This window comes from Jatropha curcas, chromosome 6 (assembly GCF_041381405.1).
Source record: "Jatropha curcas cultivar XTBG-Jc1 chromosome 6, XTBG_Jcur_1.0, whole genome shotgun sequence".
Lineage (NCBI taxonomy): Eukaryota > Viridiplantae > Streptophyta > Magnoliopsida > Malpighiales > Euphorbiaceae > Jatropha > Jatropha curcas.
In genome coordinates this window covers 24,198,028-24,217,287 of record NC_143156.1, presented here as the reverse complement: position 1 = coordinate 24,217,287, position 19,260 = coordinate 24,198,028, and the positions used below count along the sequence as shown (strand labels likewise).

Here is a 19,260-nt window from a genome sequence, read left to right as displayed (position 1 = left end):
ATGGCCATATTTTAAGAGGAACAGGAACAGGAACAGGTGAGCTTTTAGATTCTAATTCATTCATAACTATCTTAAATGCTTTCACCAGGCAATTTTTAACCTATCTGGGTTGCCCTTACAAAAGGGGAAAAGAGAACTAGACAAGGAAAATAAAGCATGCAACATATGATTATAGGAAGAAGTACTTAAAGTGAAATAAGTTAAGAAATTGGTCAAGATCTAGTTTGACAAGGAAACTTTATCAGGAAAATAGCATACATATAGAACATAAATTAGGTCACCAATAATAAAATTCAGGAATAATTAGCATCAATCACTCTCTATGATCTAGATGTATAGCTTCCTTCTCTTTTCTCCTTCCATACCCTAGAAAATTACAGGTTATAAGAAAGCTCAATCAACAACAGTTTGCTTTCAAAGGCTTCCACTAGTCAACTTTAGACTAAATGGAAATATATAGATCATCACTGACTCATATCTAACCATAACTAATTAAATCAACTTTATTGAAAATTTCTCTTCTTGAATATATTTTCTCATTGTCTTCTCATGCCCAATTTTGAAGGCTTTTGAAATATATAAATACAACATAATAACGATAATTTATAATTTTTATAATTTGATTATTCTTCATGTCCAAAGAGGCTCCCATGATGTGCCCAAGTTGGTTTCATCTAGGAAACAACTTGTATCAATATATTGTTGTTGTTGAAGTATGGGCTCTTGATGGTTATTAGTAGACTGTGTCATTTCCATGCAAATTAGAGCTACTAAATTGGCTTGTTGGCATTGCATGTTCACTAGCTCTGCTTGTGCCTTGGCTAGTTGAGCTTGAAGTTCATTCACTTGTTTTTGAAGGTGGCAAATTGCACCTGCACACCCATACACTGGGTCTCTAATTCTCGCATTTGCTTCATAAACCATACTACTTACTGCATCTGCTCTTTGAAACTCTGGCAGTTCCTGAAACGTTTCAGAAGAATTAACAGAGAGACGGTCAGAGACATTCATATTAAAAAATTGGAGATGAAATCATTAAATATGTAAAACATAAACAATATTTTAAAAACATTTTCCAAATATATAACATTTAAATGTAATGTGACTAGACATGGAAGTATTGACTTCGAAATGGGTTTATTACTTTCTAGAATTTCACTTAATTGGTCTTTGTATATATTTCTTCCATGCTCCCTCATGTGGTTTAGACTAATGTAGGAACCCATGTGCAAGTTATATTTTATATAGAATCATTTCTTTAAACATAAATTAATTGACCTCTAATTTAGGTGCATACCTTTTGGTCTTCACTTCATTGTGCACTAGCTACTTAATGATGATTTGGCCTCCTAATTAAATTAATTAAAGATTGCAATTGACTAATTGGACAAGTGTCACAAATCCCTTTTGTCATGAAATAGTTATCCACACACGCCCAATTCAACCTCATAATTATTTTCTAATAAAGCAGGTTGAATTTGCTTTTTCTGAGAGAAAGTTTGCTAAAAGCTTTAACTAGTGGAATATGAAAAAGATATAACCTTTTTCTCCATATGACCAAAACCCACAAAATTATTATTCAATAAAGATAATTTTCTTTTTCTGTAAATGTTGTTCTTAAAGTCAACTTCAATCATGCATTGTGTTCATACAATTAATATCATAAATTAAATAGCTCAGTCACTGTCTTTAAATATGTTTTTAATCAGTAATTAATAGAATATTTGTTTTTTTATCATCAGATTAAGTACATGTGTTATCTTTTTAATACAGATATCAAGATTAATAAACCCTGAAAGTCTCATCGCGTTTAAGAATTTTTGAGTTTCAACGAAAACAAAAATGAAAAAACTAAAAATATTTGTGTGTTATATATGTATATACCTGCAAGAACTTGATGATATTGCTAGCTCCAAAGACTCTATGAGCAATGGTGAACTTGTAGGGTTCAGTGGGAGGAAAATAAGGAGCAAGAACACATTTTTCAGCGCAGCGACGGCGAAGGATTTTGCAGGCAGCACAAGGGCTGAGAACAACAGGAAGAGGAGGAGGAGGAGGAAGGGTATTAGTTGGAGAAGACTGAGAAGGAGAAGATGGGGAAGGAGAAGGAGAAGAAGATGGAGATGAGTAAGAGAATAATGGAGAAGGCACAGCAATCGGAGATATTGGTTTTGAAGTTGCTTTGTCGAGAGTTTCCATTGATTTCTTGAGAGGCAGAGAAAGAGAGGTAAGTGAGAAAATGAGAATGGAGGGAGAGATTTAGAAGCTCAGATGCTGGGTCTAGTTAATACAGAAACCAAAAGTGGGTTTGTATTTATAGGACGAGAAGGTTTTTGAGCGTATTAATTGTTCTAAGTAAACGTCATTAACTCAGTAATGTGATGTCACAGTTTGAAATCTCATACAAGAGGTTGCGGCTATTTCCTCTTTCTTTCTTTTTCTTTTTCATTTTTTTATGACTTCAAATTTACTTCATAAGAGTTTATATTAAAATATATTTTAATTTTACTATTTCAAACTCCACGTTTCATCACAATATAACGAAAAAAAAATTAACAGAACGGCTATCTAGTTGAATGATAATAAACAAAATAGGTTATTTAATTAAAAATTAATGAGTATACTGCTAAACTCGTTGCATGATTTCTTCATGGGTAGGTCAAATATTCAAAACAATTATTAAAAATGATAATTAAAGAAGAAAATTGGGATATATAATTATTACTTGATTTGGAAAATTGTACAGGTGGATACTAATTAATTATTCATGGCAATTATTCTATTTGGTGATCTTGCAGTTAGTTGTACAGAATTAAATTCAGTACTGCAGAAATAAAAAAAATTGGTGAGAGCAAATCTTTATTGGACTATTTATTTTAGTTATTTTGATTTCGATTCAGAGTATAATTAATTTGAATAGACTAATTATTTCTGTTCATGTCTCAGCTAAAAAAAATAAAAAATAAAAAGAAAAAAAGGAAAAAAGCAGTGCAGGTCCTATCCTCTATAAGTTTCAATCATGTCAAATTAACATCAATTAATTTATTTAAGAATAAATTACAGGCTCATCAAGACCTGTTAATCTTGAATACCTCGATTTAATCGTTTTCAAGTTGATCCGCAATTTATAATGATGTACTTAAAATTCATTTGACCAAAAAAATGATCCTATTTGGGTAGGTAATTATCCATCATTTCTACATCACATCCAAATATTAAGTAGGTAATTGTCAGTATTACTAACTCCAAATTAAATAAGTCCAATCATAATATGTAAGACATTCACTTGGTCTTAAAGCTGATGCTGTTATAGTAAATGTATTGTGCGATGCACATTGGCTTAGAATCATAATTTGTCTGTAAGTTACAATGACTATCATATGCTTCAATTTTTTTCTCCGTTTTGTTAGTTTTGTCACGATTACTCTTTTCGTATTCGAATAATAGCTTTGCTAAATGATATCGGTTATGTCTGTCACAATCTATACATATTTACAATTACAACATTAATGTGACGGCAACAATATATAAACTATTAAAACATTTTTAAAGGTATTACAGTCTTTTTACTCGTATTGAATTTAGGAGTCGACATATTTAAAATATTAACATCATATTATCATTTTTTTTTTTTCCAGATTAAATGAAGTTGATAATAGTTATTATTTTCATGAAATAAGAGTTTTAAGGTAATAATTTTCTACTTTTAATTGTTTTACGTAATTTGTTTTTTTGTATATAATATATATGTAATTAGAACCATTATGCAAAATTGGTGATTAGTATTCCTCTTAATGCTAATGTAACAAAGGAATGCCACCTGGCCAAACTAATAACTAGAAAGTTGAAAGTTGCCGACTTTTTACCGAGGAATTAAGACTTTATCTCAAAGTTGCCGCAATTGAGACAGCATATTCTCTACAACCACCACTTTACAACTACTTATTGGATGACGTGGCGATTAAATGAAAATGACTGAAATATTTATTTATTTCGGTAAATATTTATAATATTGATACATTATATGTAGCGAAAAAATGAATACAAAGGTTCCATTGGTGGGTCAATAGTTGGGTAAACCAATAAATAAGCTCGTGGAGGAGCAATTGAAAATGATATATAATTTAAAATTTTAAACTATCAATTTTAAAAAGGAAAAATCACAATTTTCTAACTATATTTTATCAAAAATACTAGTTTGCCCTGCATTTTTTAAAATATATTAATTTTTTCTTTATGTTTTACATCTGATACATGGTTATGTCTTTCCATCAATTTTTTATACATTTTCCATTAATTATGACAAATATAACAACAGATTAATGTATTTTTGATAAAATACAAGATATGAAATATATAAAAAAATTAGTGTATTATCAAAAGGAATAAGGTAATAATTTGATAAAATAAAGAAATAAGGAAATAATTTTTCCTTTTAAAAATTGTAAAAAGGAAAATGGGTTCCCAAGAATGTGACTTGTTTAATATACAATGTGAGTATGTGACTTTTTTCTGTGTGATATTTATTTCTACGCTTAAGTGCCATTCTTTCTTCAAGTTGGAAAAAATCGAGTCCTCTAGTGGAAATTAGTTGGATTCTACTATTTTGTTTTTCTTTGAGTTTCTTGAAATTTAATATATATATATATATATATATATATATATATATATATATATATATATCTCCACGTATGTGCTTATCTAACTAACCTTTCTATTTTCTTGTTTATTCGATACTTATTGATATATGTCACATATGTTCTAGATGTGTTACCCTAAATCGTTTTAACTTTAAATTGGTAAATGACACTGCGAAGAGATTCTTGTATTAGATTTATAAGCATAGAAGTAATATATAAACACTAAATTTAGAGAAAATTACTGTAGATCTCTTATTTTTTAATACAAAAAGTCTGTCATGTCTTTTTAAAAATATTTTAATTTGTTCTTATATTTTATTTTCATTACACTATGAAGTCGCTTTTGTTCAATTTTTGCATATTTTTCATCAATTTAATAAGAAAACACAGATGTCAAGTGAGAGATACTAAAATATTATATTAGAAAAATTACTGTACAGTCCTTATAGTTTGAAAAATACAACTAATCTGTCCCTGTGTTTTTAAAAATAAAAAGAATATTATCATTATTTTATAAGGTATTTAACAGAAAAGATGCAAAAAATAGATGAAAAAATCTCATAGTTTGACAGAAGTAAACTACAAAAATATTTTAATTTATTTTTTAAAATACAAAAATAAATTAGCTGTATTTCTTAAATTACAGACATATAGTAACTTTTCATAGATTTACAGTGATTGAACTTGATTTTGAGTTGTCCTGAATTAAAGGGCACAGTTACAGTTGGTATGACAATATATTTTATTTTAGATTTAAATCCAACAGGATGATTTTATTAAAGAATTTGTAGTATTACTATTTTTTATTGAATTAATTTTAAGAATAATATGATAATTTTTTTGGTTTTAGAAATATTATTTTGGAAACAATTTGAGTGGAATATAACCAGATTGACAAGAAGAAAAAAGCACGTACCAAAATAAAAAATAAAAAAAAAGAATTGATGTCTTATTAAGAGGAGCCATGTGTGTGTGCTACTACTAATAGGGTTCTCAACTTCTCATTTCTCAATGTTCGGTTGGGAAGAAGAAGAGTCTTTTGCGTGTGGACCTGAACTGTTATTTTACCCAGTTAAAAAAACAAAAGGGAATTTACCCGTATGATAATAATGGAAAGCTTTTATATAGTTAATTATTGTTGATGATTGACACTAGTCAAATCTTGTGACAAGTGATAACATTTCATAATATTTTTATATTATTATAATAATTAAAACTTAGTCCCTATTGTCAATTGCTCTTTGCATCAAAAGTCAACACAAGTACATATAATATATAATATAATTCAGCAAACAATATTTTTTTGAACCCCTCTCATGTATGCTTGGGAATTTGTTAGCTGTTGCCTGTTGGACATACTTTTATCTGCCAATTTATTCAATATATATATATTCAAGCACGCAGTCCATAAGGAGAATGATGAGAATTTGGAAATGTACTGTACATGGCTAAATACATAAATTTCTTCATGTACTTTATATAAATAATATTCTGGTATCTTAAATTTTGCAAAGATATATTTTATCCTTTAAGATAAAATTTTAATAATATTGTATATCTCTTCGTTCTAGCAACAATATATATATATATGTATATATATATTTAGTTTGTATATGTAAAATATTGATGTAACGTTTGGTTATTATAATTTTTTGAATAATAATTTTACATTTTTTGTTCAATAAGTGTTTAACTAATTCAATTTTACAAGTTTAAATATTCAAATTAGAAGTATTCGGTAAAATAGCTATTTAATTTAAATAACAAAAAGTGATATTAGTTATTTAATTAATTTAATTCAGAGAAAAAAAAATGTATGATTGTCAAAAATATTTAATTAAAAGCTAAACATTAAACGTTAAAAACTAAACCTTATAGTGTATCATCTAGGTTAGTCATGCATCTTCCGAGGGTTTTAGCATAACATCCGATTGTAAAGTCTCAACATACCATATACTTCAAGGTCTAGCACGTTCGAGTTCGGGCTCAAGGCCTCTAGGGCATTCTAGGCAACGTAGGATTGCATACACCAAAACATTCACCCACAGAGAGATGCATATTATAGCCGTCGGCGCTGTAGTGTCCATAGAGCTCATTTCCTGTGGAGACACCAACTCCTCTTATTAAAGAATGATGACTGCACCCTAGCTCATTGAAGGCTTGATCTTTCATATCGGCCTCGAGCAGCAAAACAACATTACGTCGAGTCCTTCAACTATCTAGCATCCAACATACTATTCTCATCACCCATGGCCTTATAATTGTCCTTAGCCCTATCATGATATAGCTCCATGAGTTTGGTGTTGGACTCAATTTTTAAAAGCTAATAAAAATAGAGTTTTGATTTAGTAAAATCTAGTTTACAAGTTGTTGCGGGAGAGGGCCTCAATATGTCTTAATCCGTTAAAAACAGATTTGGATATTAATTAAACGGTTTGGAATGGGTATAAATCTAAAAACTATTATCAATTTTGGGTTTAAATATTTTAAAAGAAATTTTAAATGAATTTTTGGATGTTATATTTTTAAATGGTTTTAAGTATAGGTAATTCAATATTAGTGGATCTGATTTCATCTCTAAATAATTTTTGCATCCCATATTAATTGCACTCTGTTTAATTTAATTAAGATAAATAATGCACCATCTTTAATCCAATTAAGGAAAACTATTTTCATGATAAAATTATATTACCACTTAAATAACTATGATTTTGTGAGCCAATAAAGTGTGTTCTGGTTGGTTTTCTCACTTATGTGAGAAGTGAGAGGTATTGAGTTTGAGTCATCTCGACCATAAAAGTGTTTTCATCAATTTGATGAGTCTAGAGGAGAGCTACTCTATTGTGTAATCCACAATATTATTTTGGCTCATCAAACCTCCCAATAAATAAATAAAATGTGATTTTGTGAATAATGTGTTATGTCCTTAAAATGCATTGTGTACTTCTATTTAACCAATGTGAAAAATACTTCAATGGTTGAATCTTTATGGATTTTTATATTTGCAACAAACAATCTCTAAAAATTTTTTTTAAAAAAATTATAGACAAACTTAATTGAAATAGGCACATGGCACCCTACTTTTTTTTTTAAAAAAAAAAATTTTAATGTTAACTTGCAATATTCTCAAAAAGATTGCACAAAAAAGTTAAAAACACAAAAGTCTTATTCTGTTGGTGGGATGGTATGCATTCCTTTTATAAAGATAGGAATGTTCTTATATCTTCAATGAATAAATAATTAAAAGTTGATTATCGATAAGATCATTATCTTTCAAATTATTATTTAAAAAAAAAGAGAAATAAATATTATTAAAAATAACTTAAATCAATCAATTTTCAAATAGGTTGTGCTCTATCTAAAATCCATTAAGCACGTATTTTCAACATCATGCAAGACATGTGAATATGACTTGATATGAAATTTTCGTAATCGTTTTATTATATATATAAAATTAATTAGCTTATATTAGATATCAACCGTCCATTTTATTATAAATTCTTGAATTATTTCATTATTATTCAATGTGAGATGAATAATAAAAACTTATCATGATGTAATGAAATTTGTTAATGATACCGAATGAAGAAAATAAAAAGAAATAATATCCCTCTTATGCATAAATCAATAAAGTTAACAAGATTTGCACCATATATATGAGAATTAAACCTTAAGCAAAATATCAGCAAATCTGATTTGTTGTAGCTGCTTGCCAACAGTGATTACGTTGAGATCATATCCATAATTCAAAAGTAAAGCACCTTTTTTATATTTAATTAAGAATAAAATAACAATGTTAAGTTTCTAATTTGGCAGACTGGTTTCCATTATATAGTTTTTAAACCTAATTAATTAATGTCCATGCATCATTGCTTAGTTGGACTATATTTTTGTCACACCACACGGTTTCTTTATTTTTCTTCAAATGACATTTTTAACCAAAAAAAGAAATTTTTCAATAACCTTTTAGAAAAAGGAGAACTAAATTTAAGGACACTCACCCCTTGAGTATCTTTTTTCTGATATATATATTTATATAGATATATTCTAAGAGTTGGCTTCAAGTTGCTATCAATTTGATCTAAGATGGTGTGCTAAAAGCAATGATGATTGAACACATTTTTTTTTTTTAATCTTATATACAAATTTAATTAACAATTGAGAGTATTATAAAGATCTTCGTTTCTTTTTATATATAGGGAATGGAGGCTGTCAGAATTTAAATTTCTTATTTTAAGTATAAAAGAAAAGAAAAGAAAATTTCTTATTTTCTTGGATTCTCATTCAAAAATCCAAGAAAAGAAAAAAAAAGAAAAACAGAGACCCTACGAGGCAGTATTTTAAGTATAGAGTGTGAATGTACACATTAAAAAAGAATTGAGATCAAAATTCAAGATTAGCAACTCTCTTATGGATAAGTAGGATTATTTTCTCATTTATTTAGCTAGGTGAAATTCAAAAAATGGGGACTCTTTCTGTTTTATGTAGACTAATTCAATTGACTCAATCAACTAAATAGAAAATTTTTTTTTTCTTCTAATACATTAAAATTCTTGAAGAAATAATTAAAAAAAAAAAAAAAGAGTATCAGGATTTAAATTCTTAACTTTTACACCGTAAAGAGGCGGAATTAACCCATGTTGTAACGATGACTTTTTATGTATTTTTTAGAAAATTTATGATTCAAATGTTTAATCATGAAAAATGGAAACTAGAAAAGAATAGAATATAAGTTGGTTCGAATTTCTTAAAGAGGAAAACTCAGTCTTTCAATCTTGACAAAGTTGAAATGAGTAGAATTTACTTCAAAGAAAAAAAAAAATGTTGATTTACTCTCTTAATAAGAAGAAATTATAATAAATAATTTTTTTATTCCAAGTCTTGGGCAGAAAATATGAGAGTTTGGCGGTAAGAGCATGTCAATCAATCAAAAGGATAAGGTTGGATGCAACTTCTCCTAACCCAACTCACAAGGGTCAAGACCCAACTTGATGGGGATGCTAGAGGTTTGAGGTTTCATACCATAAGGTTAATGGAGGTTTTAGGAACCCTATTAATTACCCTCTAATTTTGATTATTTGAAATATAAATCGACTAATTGCTAATTGCCTAATTAATTACATGTACCTTTCAAAATGTCAAAAAACTAAATTATTCTTATAACCCTCATGGGTTTATTATAATTAGCACTTTAGTCTTTGTTATTTTAAAATTGATAATTTGAAACCCTAAATAAATTAATTTTTAGTCAAACTATTCTAATAAAGCCCATGAGGTTTGTTATAATAAGCACTTTAGTGTTCATTATTTTAAGATTGATACTTTGAATCCCTAAATATATTGAATTTTAGTTGAATATAATAATAACAATCATGAGCTTTGTATAATTAGAAGTTTATAGTTTTTATTATTTTAAAATTAATATTTTGAATCCCTAAATAAATTGATTTAGTAAAAAAAAAATGCACACTATAGAGCCTTTTACAATATAATAAGAACTCAAGAATTAAAATCTATTAGATATTTATATTTAGAATTTTAAGCATCAAAGTGTTATATGAGTTAAAACATTAATCTTAAAATGCAATGAAAAAGCTTAAATCATGCCAATCAGGTGGTGGTTTGGTAAGTAACTCGACCATAATTATTTTTATCAATTAGTGAGCCAAAAAGAAGGCTATCTCCTATAGTATAACCGCAGTATTATTTCAGCCTTCAAGGAATTAAAAAAAAAAAAAAAAGATTAAAGCATTAGATTATCAATGAAAAATAAAACAATTTGCTAAATCATGACAAAATCCCCAAATGTTTTTGCAATTTGCTCAATACCAAATATGGAATAAGATTCCTGTGTGAAGCTAAAAGGGGGTTATTGTCCAATAGTGAAGTGTGGATACATTAATTTAATTTAATTTAATAAATGGGAACAAAATTGGTCCTACAATAATAATTAGGGTACCCACAATGAATTATAAAATTAATTACAAAATGCCCTTCTAAGTCACTATCTAAATGTAGATAAACTATAGATCCTCAAAAGGGATATGAAGGGAAAAAAGCAGGTAATAAGTGGTAGGCATATTGGAGACATTTATATAATATATGAAAATAATTAATGTTATATCATTTTAGGAAAGTCTTAAGAGATGACTTTATAGCAACTAAACAAGAAGGTGGGTGTCTTTCGTCTTTGACAAAAATCTAGCTTCACAGTTTACAATTTAGATGGTGAGTTTTATTCTGCTTGACTATACACAAAATGACAAATATTAACTTATGAGGGATACACATACATATTTACATAACATGACCCTTCCAATCCACAAAAGCTACATTACAAAATCATACTTTATTTGTAAGCTCAGATCCTGAGGTCTAAAATGTTTTAAGTCCGAATTTTACTTACGGTAAATATTTATAATAAATTTAAATGTAAAAATATATTCTTTACCATAAAAAGAAGGAAATAATTGTTTATATGTTTATTGATGATAATAAATTTGATTTTTTTTTTTTTTTTTTTTAAATTTTTAACAGCAAACTGCTCGAGCTTGCACTGTATTCTGTTACTTGACTTCAGAAATACATCCAAGAGAACCAAGACCCATTCAAAGTCTTACCCAAACAAACAATAATCTAATCAAGTCAAAAAATTGATCCTATAAGATTAATGTATTAAGTTATGTACCATAAGCTATTTCAAGTTACAATCACAAAAATATTGTACCAGTTGACACCCAATTTTTTTTTTAAAAAAAAATCAAATTAATTAAGATTTGATCCATACAGTAATCACAGGATTACAATAAGAGAATACAAAACTTATGTTGCAATTTTAGGATAAAATGAACAGTTTAATTTCCCAAAACGTTGTTCTTTTAAATTCATTTGGAATATTTTTTTTTTTTCAACTGAAAAATGAAATAAAAATGGACATCTAAATTCAAAATATTTTATTTCAGGTTTGTTATTTAGATAATTAAATGTAATTTATTAGATATATTAAAAAAAAGTATACGTAAAGATTATTTCAATATTACTTAAATAAAAATACTTGAAATTGTGAAGTGGTTCTGAATCAAGTGAAAAAAAAAAAAAAAAAAAAAAGTGTATTTTGATAATCATATGCCATTCCCAATTGCAAGACAAATCTAATAAGGTCATCATGAGTTTTTCTGACTTATTTTTCTTGCAGTCACTTCACCATCTTGGCAAAAAAAAATGGTCAAATTGCAAATTCCGTGCTTCTCATAAAACAGAAGTTGCTTTCCATCAAATCTGGGGCTAAGTATTTCAATTGTTGGTATAATTCGGCCTATTACAATGTTTCATGAGCAAATTACTCTTCATTCTGTAATCTTTATCCCTAAATTCCAGCTGATATGCAATTTTTTTCCACCATGGTAGGCTCCATGCCTTAATTTATCATTCATCAACAAATACTGACAACAATTTTACATCTTTAATAACAAAAAATTCAAGATGATTCAAGCTCACAGTGAGTGAGTGAGAGAGAGAGCGAGATTCTACATTTCACTGTCACTTATGAAATCACATGTTCAACACACATGCACTTCATTTCAGTTATATATGTACATCTTCAATCTCAACTAAGATGAAATAGAAAACAATATACAAGGGAAAGAATCCTAAAATTCAAGTGGATTTTTTTTATCTTTTATGCATAGGCAATGTTATTTGGCAGAATTATATCACCTCTTTAAACGGTTGCAGCAGCATCCTTTAGCTATCATTAGTTGGCTCTCAACTTCTCTTCCAGACAGTCCACTCTTCAGGCTGTTTAAGGTGAAGGAACTTCATAACACCAGTACTAATAAGAAAACTGAATTTCTGAAAACTTGCCCTTTCTCAGCTAGCCAATCACTGTTTAGTCACTACTTAAGAAAACCAGGCACTCAATAATTTCTTACTTGTATCGAGCCTAACTTGGCCTCTTAATTCAAAACAATGAAGCATCCATCATTTGGTACGATTAGGTGCAGGAATAAGTTACATTCAACAGTTGGGTGCAGGAGTGTTGAGCTCACTATCTTTGGAATTTCTTTTCAAAATAAAAGCAGCAAATAAGATCAAAGAATCAGATTCCCATATAATTGATAAGATCAAAACAAGATCAATAAAATCAGTATCAGATGAGGATTAATTTGTGACCTTGCCAGATGACCCAATTTTATATGGGGCGACAAATCCATCTCCAAAGATCATGCATCAAAGCAAGGGAAAAGAATTAGATCAGATTTGAAAGTCACCCACTGCCTGTAAGTCCAGAACTAGATTATTATAAGGTGTAGTGTCAACACCGCATATACAGCTGGGCAGGACAGGGGGTTGGAGAACAAAGCAGTAGCTTTTCTTTCCCTGAATAAATAACTTGTAGTTCACCAGTGATGATTTTGCTCGTGATATGATAGAAGATGCTGGAACTGAAGATGCTTGAGATACAGATGACTATGATGGTTTTGGCAGTGATGCTACTGAGAGGATAGCATGGAATGATTCACCGTAAATTCAGGTTTATATAACTTTATGACCATGAATTTGCAGTGACATACTTAGGCATCTATACGAAGATACATTTTTCAGTACAACCGGGGAAAAAAAAAAAGATATTGCAAATATTCTCTGCTCGGCCACTTTTTCTTTTTTCTTAAAAAATTCAATGCAAGTTAAACCACCCATCCCCCCAAAAAGGAAGCCAACCAGTAATTCAACCCAGTTTAGTGTAGCCTTCAAATCCACATCCTATTAACTTCCTAAAGGGTTATTAAATGGACATATAACTTATGTCTGCTCCCACAATCTAAAGCCATTGCAGGACCTTTTTCTTACATTAAGTACACCTTCAAGCTAAAGCATATTATTCACTCTCATTGGAAACATGAATCCAGTTTGGACCATTTTAGTACAATTCCACCATTTTCCCCTTGTTTACCTGTCTTCCAGCTTCTTAAATACATTATGCATTAGATTAGCTTTCCACTATTTTGTCATCTTCTACCTTCCAACTGTAGTGTATGCAGAATTGCCACTGACAATTAAACACCATCAACAATTTACAAAACTCAAAATACATCCATTAAAGTACTTTGCAGATGAAAAGCCTAATCTAGTCAAATTTAATCAACATAGCAAAGTGGCAAAATTGTGGAAAAAACAGTAGCAATGAAACCAACCCTCACTAAAGCAGTTTGTTCTTTTTTTTTTTTTTTTTTTTTTTCTGTTTCCTCATCATGCTATATAAATATAAATTACAATTAGTAGTACTTTTGCCAATTTGTTTTCCCCTCTTGCTATTAGAAAATCCAATTATATATTAAAAAAAAATCATGCAGCGTACATATACATCATATACATACATTTATGCATATGCATCTTATAATCAATCAATTTTAAAGACTGAAAAAATATATACAGGAATCATCAAAGGGCAATTAGCCCCTCCAGCAGAACAACTCATGCAAAATATAATACCAATGGAGGTAAAAACACTTACCACAACTCCTTGTTGGGTGCTAATAAATTGAAGTTAAACATACAGTGTGCCTTTTCCAGCTAGAACTGTCAAAAACCCAAAAGGAGCTCATTATAACAAAGAATCTTTTGATATGCTTTTTCTCCTTTTAATAAGTCCCTCCATCAAATTAATGTAGGCAGATTTATTTAAAGTGATGCCCTTCTGTGATGATTCTTGAAAAATTTGCATTGCATCCTTGTATTTCCCTTGAGTGCACAGGTCATTAATCTGTTGTGAAAAAACGATTGAATTTGGATCAGATCCTTGAGGAGTCTCACAATTCACATTTTTCCCTTTATCCAAAGGTAAGTCTTGATCCTTCAACTGTCCCATTTCTGCAATTTTTGACATGAATTCCTCAGCCTCCTTAACCTTACCTGCATCAGCAAGTGCACCCAGAATTGCATTATAAGTATAGCAATCAGGCCCTAGCTTCTTTTCTTTCATTTCTTCAAGAAGATCAAAAGCCTCCTCAAATCTGCCTTGTTTGCAAAGATTTGATATTATTGTATTGTATGTAACTGCATCAATTTGTTTCCCTTTTGAAATCCATGTGTTAAAAAGCTTAAGAGCCTTTTCAAGCATACCTTCTCGACATAGCCCGCGAAGAAGGATGTTACAAGTAAACACATCCGGCTTAAAAGAATTTTCAACCATTTTATTGTGAAATTGAAATGCTTTGTCAACTTTGCCTTCATAACAGTATCCATGAATAATTGTATTATAGGTTGTTCCATCTGGGACCAAGCCACTTTCTAGAAGCTCATTCAACTTATCTATTGCTTGATCAGTTTGTCCTGATTGACATAATCCTTTGATCATAGAGTTATAGGTGATAATACTTGGGATGATCTCTTTCTCCTTCATCTCACACCAAAGCTTTAAAGCTTTAACTGAATTTTCCTCTTTAAAATATCCCATGATCAAAGTGCCATAGCTAACCTCGTCAATAAAATAGCCTCGCTTAGTAGAACTATTAAGCAACTCGTATGCTTCATCAAGTTTCTTTTCCCCACAAAGTGTATGAAGAATGGTATTAAGAGTCACACTATCCATCTTCAAACCTTTCCTCCCCATTTCATCCATGATCCTAAATGCTTCACCCAACTTCCCTGCTTTGCAATATCCATTTATCAAAGTATTATATGTAACACTATCAGGTGAAAAACCACTTTCTCCCAATTTCCTAATGGTTTTTGCAGCATCATCCATCTTTCCATCCTTTACGTACCACTTAACCAGTGTGTTGTGTGTAACTGAATTTGGCTTCACTCCCTTCTCCGCCATCTCTTGAATCAGCCCAAGTGCCCTTGAACTACTACCACACTCAAAGCACCCATTAATCAGTGTGTTGTAAGTAACAACATCAGGCAACAGCTTCAAATTGTCCATCTCGTCTCTTAACCTAAATGCCTCATCAATCCTACCTTCTTTGCATAATCCAGCAATCAACATATTATAAGTCCAAACATCGGGCAACACATTATTCTGCGACATTAATTCAATGACATGAGCTGCTTCCTTCAACCATCCCAATTTACAATACCCACAAACCAAAATATTAAAAGTATTCCTATTTGGCCTCAACCCCTTATTTTTCATATCTAACAATAAATCCCTAGCGTCATTCAACTTCCCTTTCTTACACAATAAATCCAAAATTGTGTTGTAACTAACGTTATCAGGCAAACAACCAAACTCCTCCATTTTACCTACAAGAGCAATTGCCTCCCCTAGCTTGTTCTCCATGCAACACCCATAAATAAGAATATTAAAAGTGTTGGTATTAACCTTAACACCAAGCTTAATTACATCATTGAAAATAGCTTTAGACAAATAAACAGAATGCTTAGAAGGATGCCTAACCAATGCATTAAGAAGAGTATTACAAGTGAGCAAGTTAGGCGTGAGACGCAACCTCTTCATCTTATTAAAAATCTGTGCAGCATGGTGGGGTCTGCCAGAGGCAACATAGGCCCCAATTGAGGTATCGAGGAGGGCTTTCATGGTGCGACGTTTCTCTACCACAGCCGGAGGGTGGAGGATGTGCTGGTGAAGAATGTTGGACTTGTCGGCGGCGATGAAGGAGGTGAGAAGGGATTTGGCATCGGAGAATTTGTGATGGGAGAGGAGAGGAGAAAGAAGGGAAAGGAGAGGAAGAGGAGAGTGAGAAATAGAGGGAGGTAGGTGAGACTGCGCCCATTTGAAGAAGGAGAGGAGAGCAGTAGGTCGATGAGACAGGGATTTGGAAGAAAGGAGGGAGATAAGAAGATTGGAGTTTGAAGAGAAATTGGAAATGTAGGGATTGAGTGTTTGAAGTGGGAATTTATCTGAAGTTAAGATTTTTGTTAGGGTTTGTAGAAGTTGTTGTTCTGATTGAGGGAATCTAGACATCTGGGGGTTTTGTTAGGGTTTAGAGTAGTGAGCTCCAAGTCCCAGTTGCAGGGAGATGGAGAATTTGAAAACGATGGCCAACGGTGTCGTTTCGATGTAGAATAGTATTTCCCTTCTTAAAATTCCAACCGCGTCGTTTCTGTACTTGGAGAGGAAGAGGATATGCTGCAGTTTTATTTTACAGCAGAATAAAAACTTTAGAGTAAAATAATAAAATTCTTCTATTCAGTTTTAATAGTATACACATATATATTGGGAATATTCAGTTTCAATGATATTGTGACTATTTAAAAGTAATACGTGGAAAAGCCTTCATTAATAAAATTTTTTGCATAATTTATAATATAATATAATATAATATATCACTGATAAAATCAAATTAATTTATATAACTTACAACAGTATTAACACATCATTTTACATAAATGAATTCTAAAATATAGAATTCATTTACCTATAAATTTTATACATAAATTTTTTATATTTGTTATGTATAATTGAAAATATGTAGTTCAATTAATTATGTTTGAAATAAATTCAAAATTAAAATTTTATTTGCTTTTATTTCTAAAACTATCCTTAATATAATAATTTTAAAAGGTTCACACTTGATAGCTTTGTCATTAAATTTTGAATTATTTAATTTTGTGAAATTTATTTAGAAATCTTATTTTTAGTTGAAGTTGATTTAAATATTTTCAATTCTATAGGATTAAATTTGTAGAACTGAAATCTTTTTTTTTTTTTCAAATACAAAAATTTAGATTTATAAGTGAATTCTACAAATTTTGCATTATAACTAAAAGGCACCGTTTTGAGCCTTAACCAAATTTAGGGTCTCTCACTCCCAAACTCATCCTTCTCTTCCTCCTCTATGTTGATTGAGATCCACATATTGTTAGTTATATGCCCTCAATTTAATTGGTTATATTTTGAATATAATATTTTATGTAATAAATATTTTATTATTAATAAAAGTCATTCATTTATCTTTTATATTCTATTGATTGAATATTGGTAAAAAATAAAGTCCAAGAGACAATACTGCACTGTAAAATAAATTATAGTGTGATTATAATTATGAGTTTTATATTTGCATTAAAGCAATATCTCTAAATGTTTTGGTCAATGTTCTCTTAGTTATTGGGCAATGATTAGAGTTGTTGAAACTAGTACATATTACTCTCTCCTTCTCAAAAAGATAATCCACTTTCTATTTTTACACAAATTAATAAAGTAGCAATTATTATAGTTAAAGGATAATTTTATTAACTTTTCTATTATGCCCATCTTAAATAACACATGAACAATATTATATTGAAATAATAAGTAAGAATTAATGAGGATTATTGAAAATAAAATAAAATTTAATAAGGGTATAGTAGACAATTTAAGGATTAACTATAATGCAAAAAAATAAAGTGGACTATATTTTAGGACAAACCAAAAAGAAAAGATGGACTATCTTTTTAGGATGGAGGAAGTAGTTATTTCCTTAGAGAAACAACTATTCTTGTAAGCTGAGATATATATGACATCTAGAATTAATATATAGATGCTTGTTATTTAAACAAGTCCATTAAATTGACCTGCATGAGAATTTCATATGGAAAGTTACCTATGTCTATTGAATACTCAAGTGATGGTTGTGTAAGTGATCTCTTCACTTAGAATTACTAAGCTACCTTGCATACAGATGATTATGTTTTGATTATTCTTCGTTCACATTATTCATTCATGAATAATAAGCAATGATTAAATTGGACATATAAGGAACTATATGGAGATACTCGTGTGATTAAGAGATGATTTATCACCCTAGGTAAATTAGGAAAAATGTTCTCATTGTTCTCTATTAGTGTTGATTAAGAAATTCTTGCGCAAAGTAGAATGAAATTAGCAAATCAAGATTTGAAATTTATTCAAATGATCAGTGGCTAAGATTAAGAGTACTAACATGATATAGTAAAGCAGACGCACTCCATGCCTAATTACTAAATCATAACATTAGTGATGAAGGGATATTGATTACATTGATAAATCATGCACAGAAAGGTTAAGTCAAACCACTTTAACTTTCCAAATATTTAGATAGTCATGACATGTTTCTAAGCAATGTATTTGACCTTCAAATATTAATTAATTAATTAATTTATTTATTTATATTGGTTGCCAACATGTTTGGAACCTAGAAGGTCACACACATAAGAATGAATATGAGAAAGTGAAAACGAGAAATCGAATTAAGTATAATTTGATTACAAATAAGTTTTGGGAAATTAAGGATAAAACTGAAATTTATATTTAATTACAATCTAAATTATTAAGTATTGACTTAATTGATTTATGTGTAAAATTTATTAAGTTAAATTTTAAATTAAATAAATCTAATATTTTAATTATGATTTATTTATTTAAAAGGTTTAAATAAATAATTATAAATAATTTATTTATGACCTAAGGTTTTTATAGATAAGGTTTAAGAGACAGTCTAACATACTTTTTAGAGTTTTTCGATTGTTCATTCATTTGGGACACTTGGACGACTTGTGGTTTGTGACAACCTAGCCTCATAAATCAAAATTTCGAAGAACCAACAAAAGAGGTATTTTTCTAAACAATTTTATTGCTTTAATCATTTAAACAAATTCCTATTGGAATAATTATTTCTTTCCGCTGCGCATTTTTCAT

At 29.5% G+C, this 19,260-nt stretch overlaps 2 protein-coding genes across 2 annotated transcripts; both read right to left on the bottom strand.

Moving 5' to 3' along the window:
• Positions 1-223: 223 nt before the first annotated feature.
• Positions 224-2,305, bottom strand: LOC149495764 (LOB domain-containing protein 1-like). The gene is made up of 2 exons (XM_089722218.1): positions 1,885-2,305; positions 224-963 (listed from the first exon to the last, which is right to left on the bottom strand). The coding sequence occupies exons 1-2, from the start codon at positions 2,197-2,199 to the stop codon at positions 631-633; spliced, it is 648 nt and encodes a 215-aa protein (XP_089578344.1). The 5' UTR covers positions 2,200-2,305; the 3' UTR covers positions 224-630.
• A 9,818-nt stretch (positions 2,306-12,123) lies between these two features.
• Positions 12,124-16,680, bottom strand: LOC105635376 (uncharacterized). Its single transcript, XM_012218461.4, has 2 exons — positions 14,155-16,680; positions 12,124-13,689 (listed from the first exon to the last, which is right to left on the bottom strand). The coding sequence occupies exon 1, from the start codon at positions 16,567-16,569 to the stop codon at positions 14,245-14,247; it is 2,325 nt and encodes a 774-aa protein (XP_012073851.3). The 5' UTR covers positions 16,570-16,680; the 3' UTR covers positions 12,124-13,689; positions 14,155-14,244.
• Positions 16,681-19,260: the final 2,580 nt, after the last annotated feature.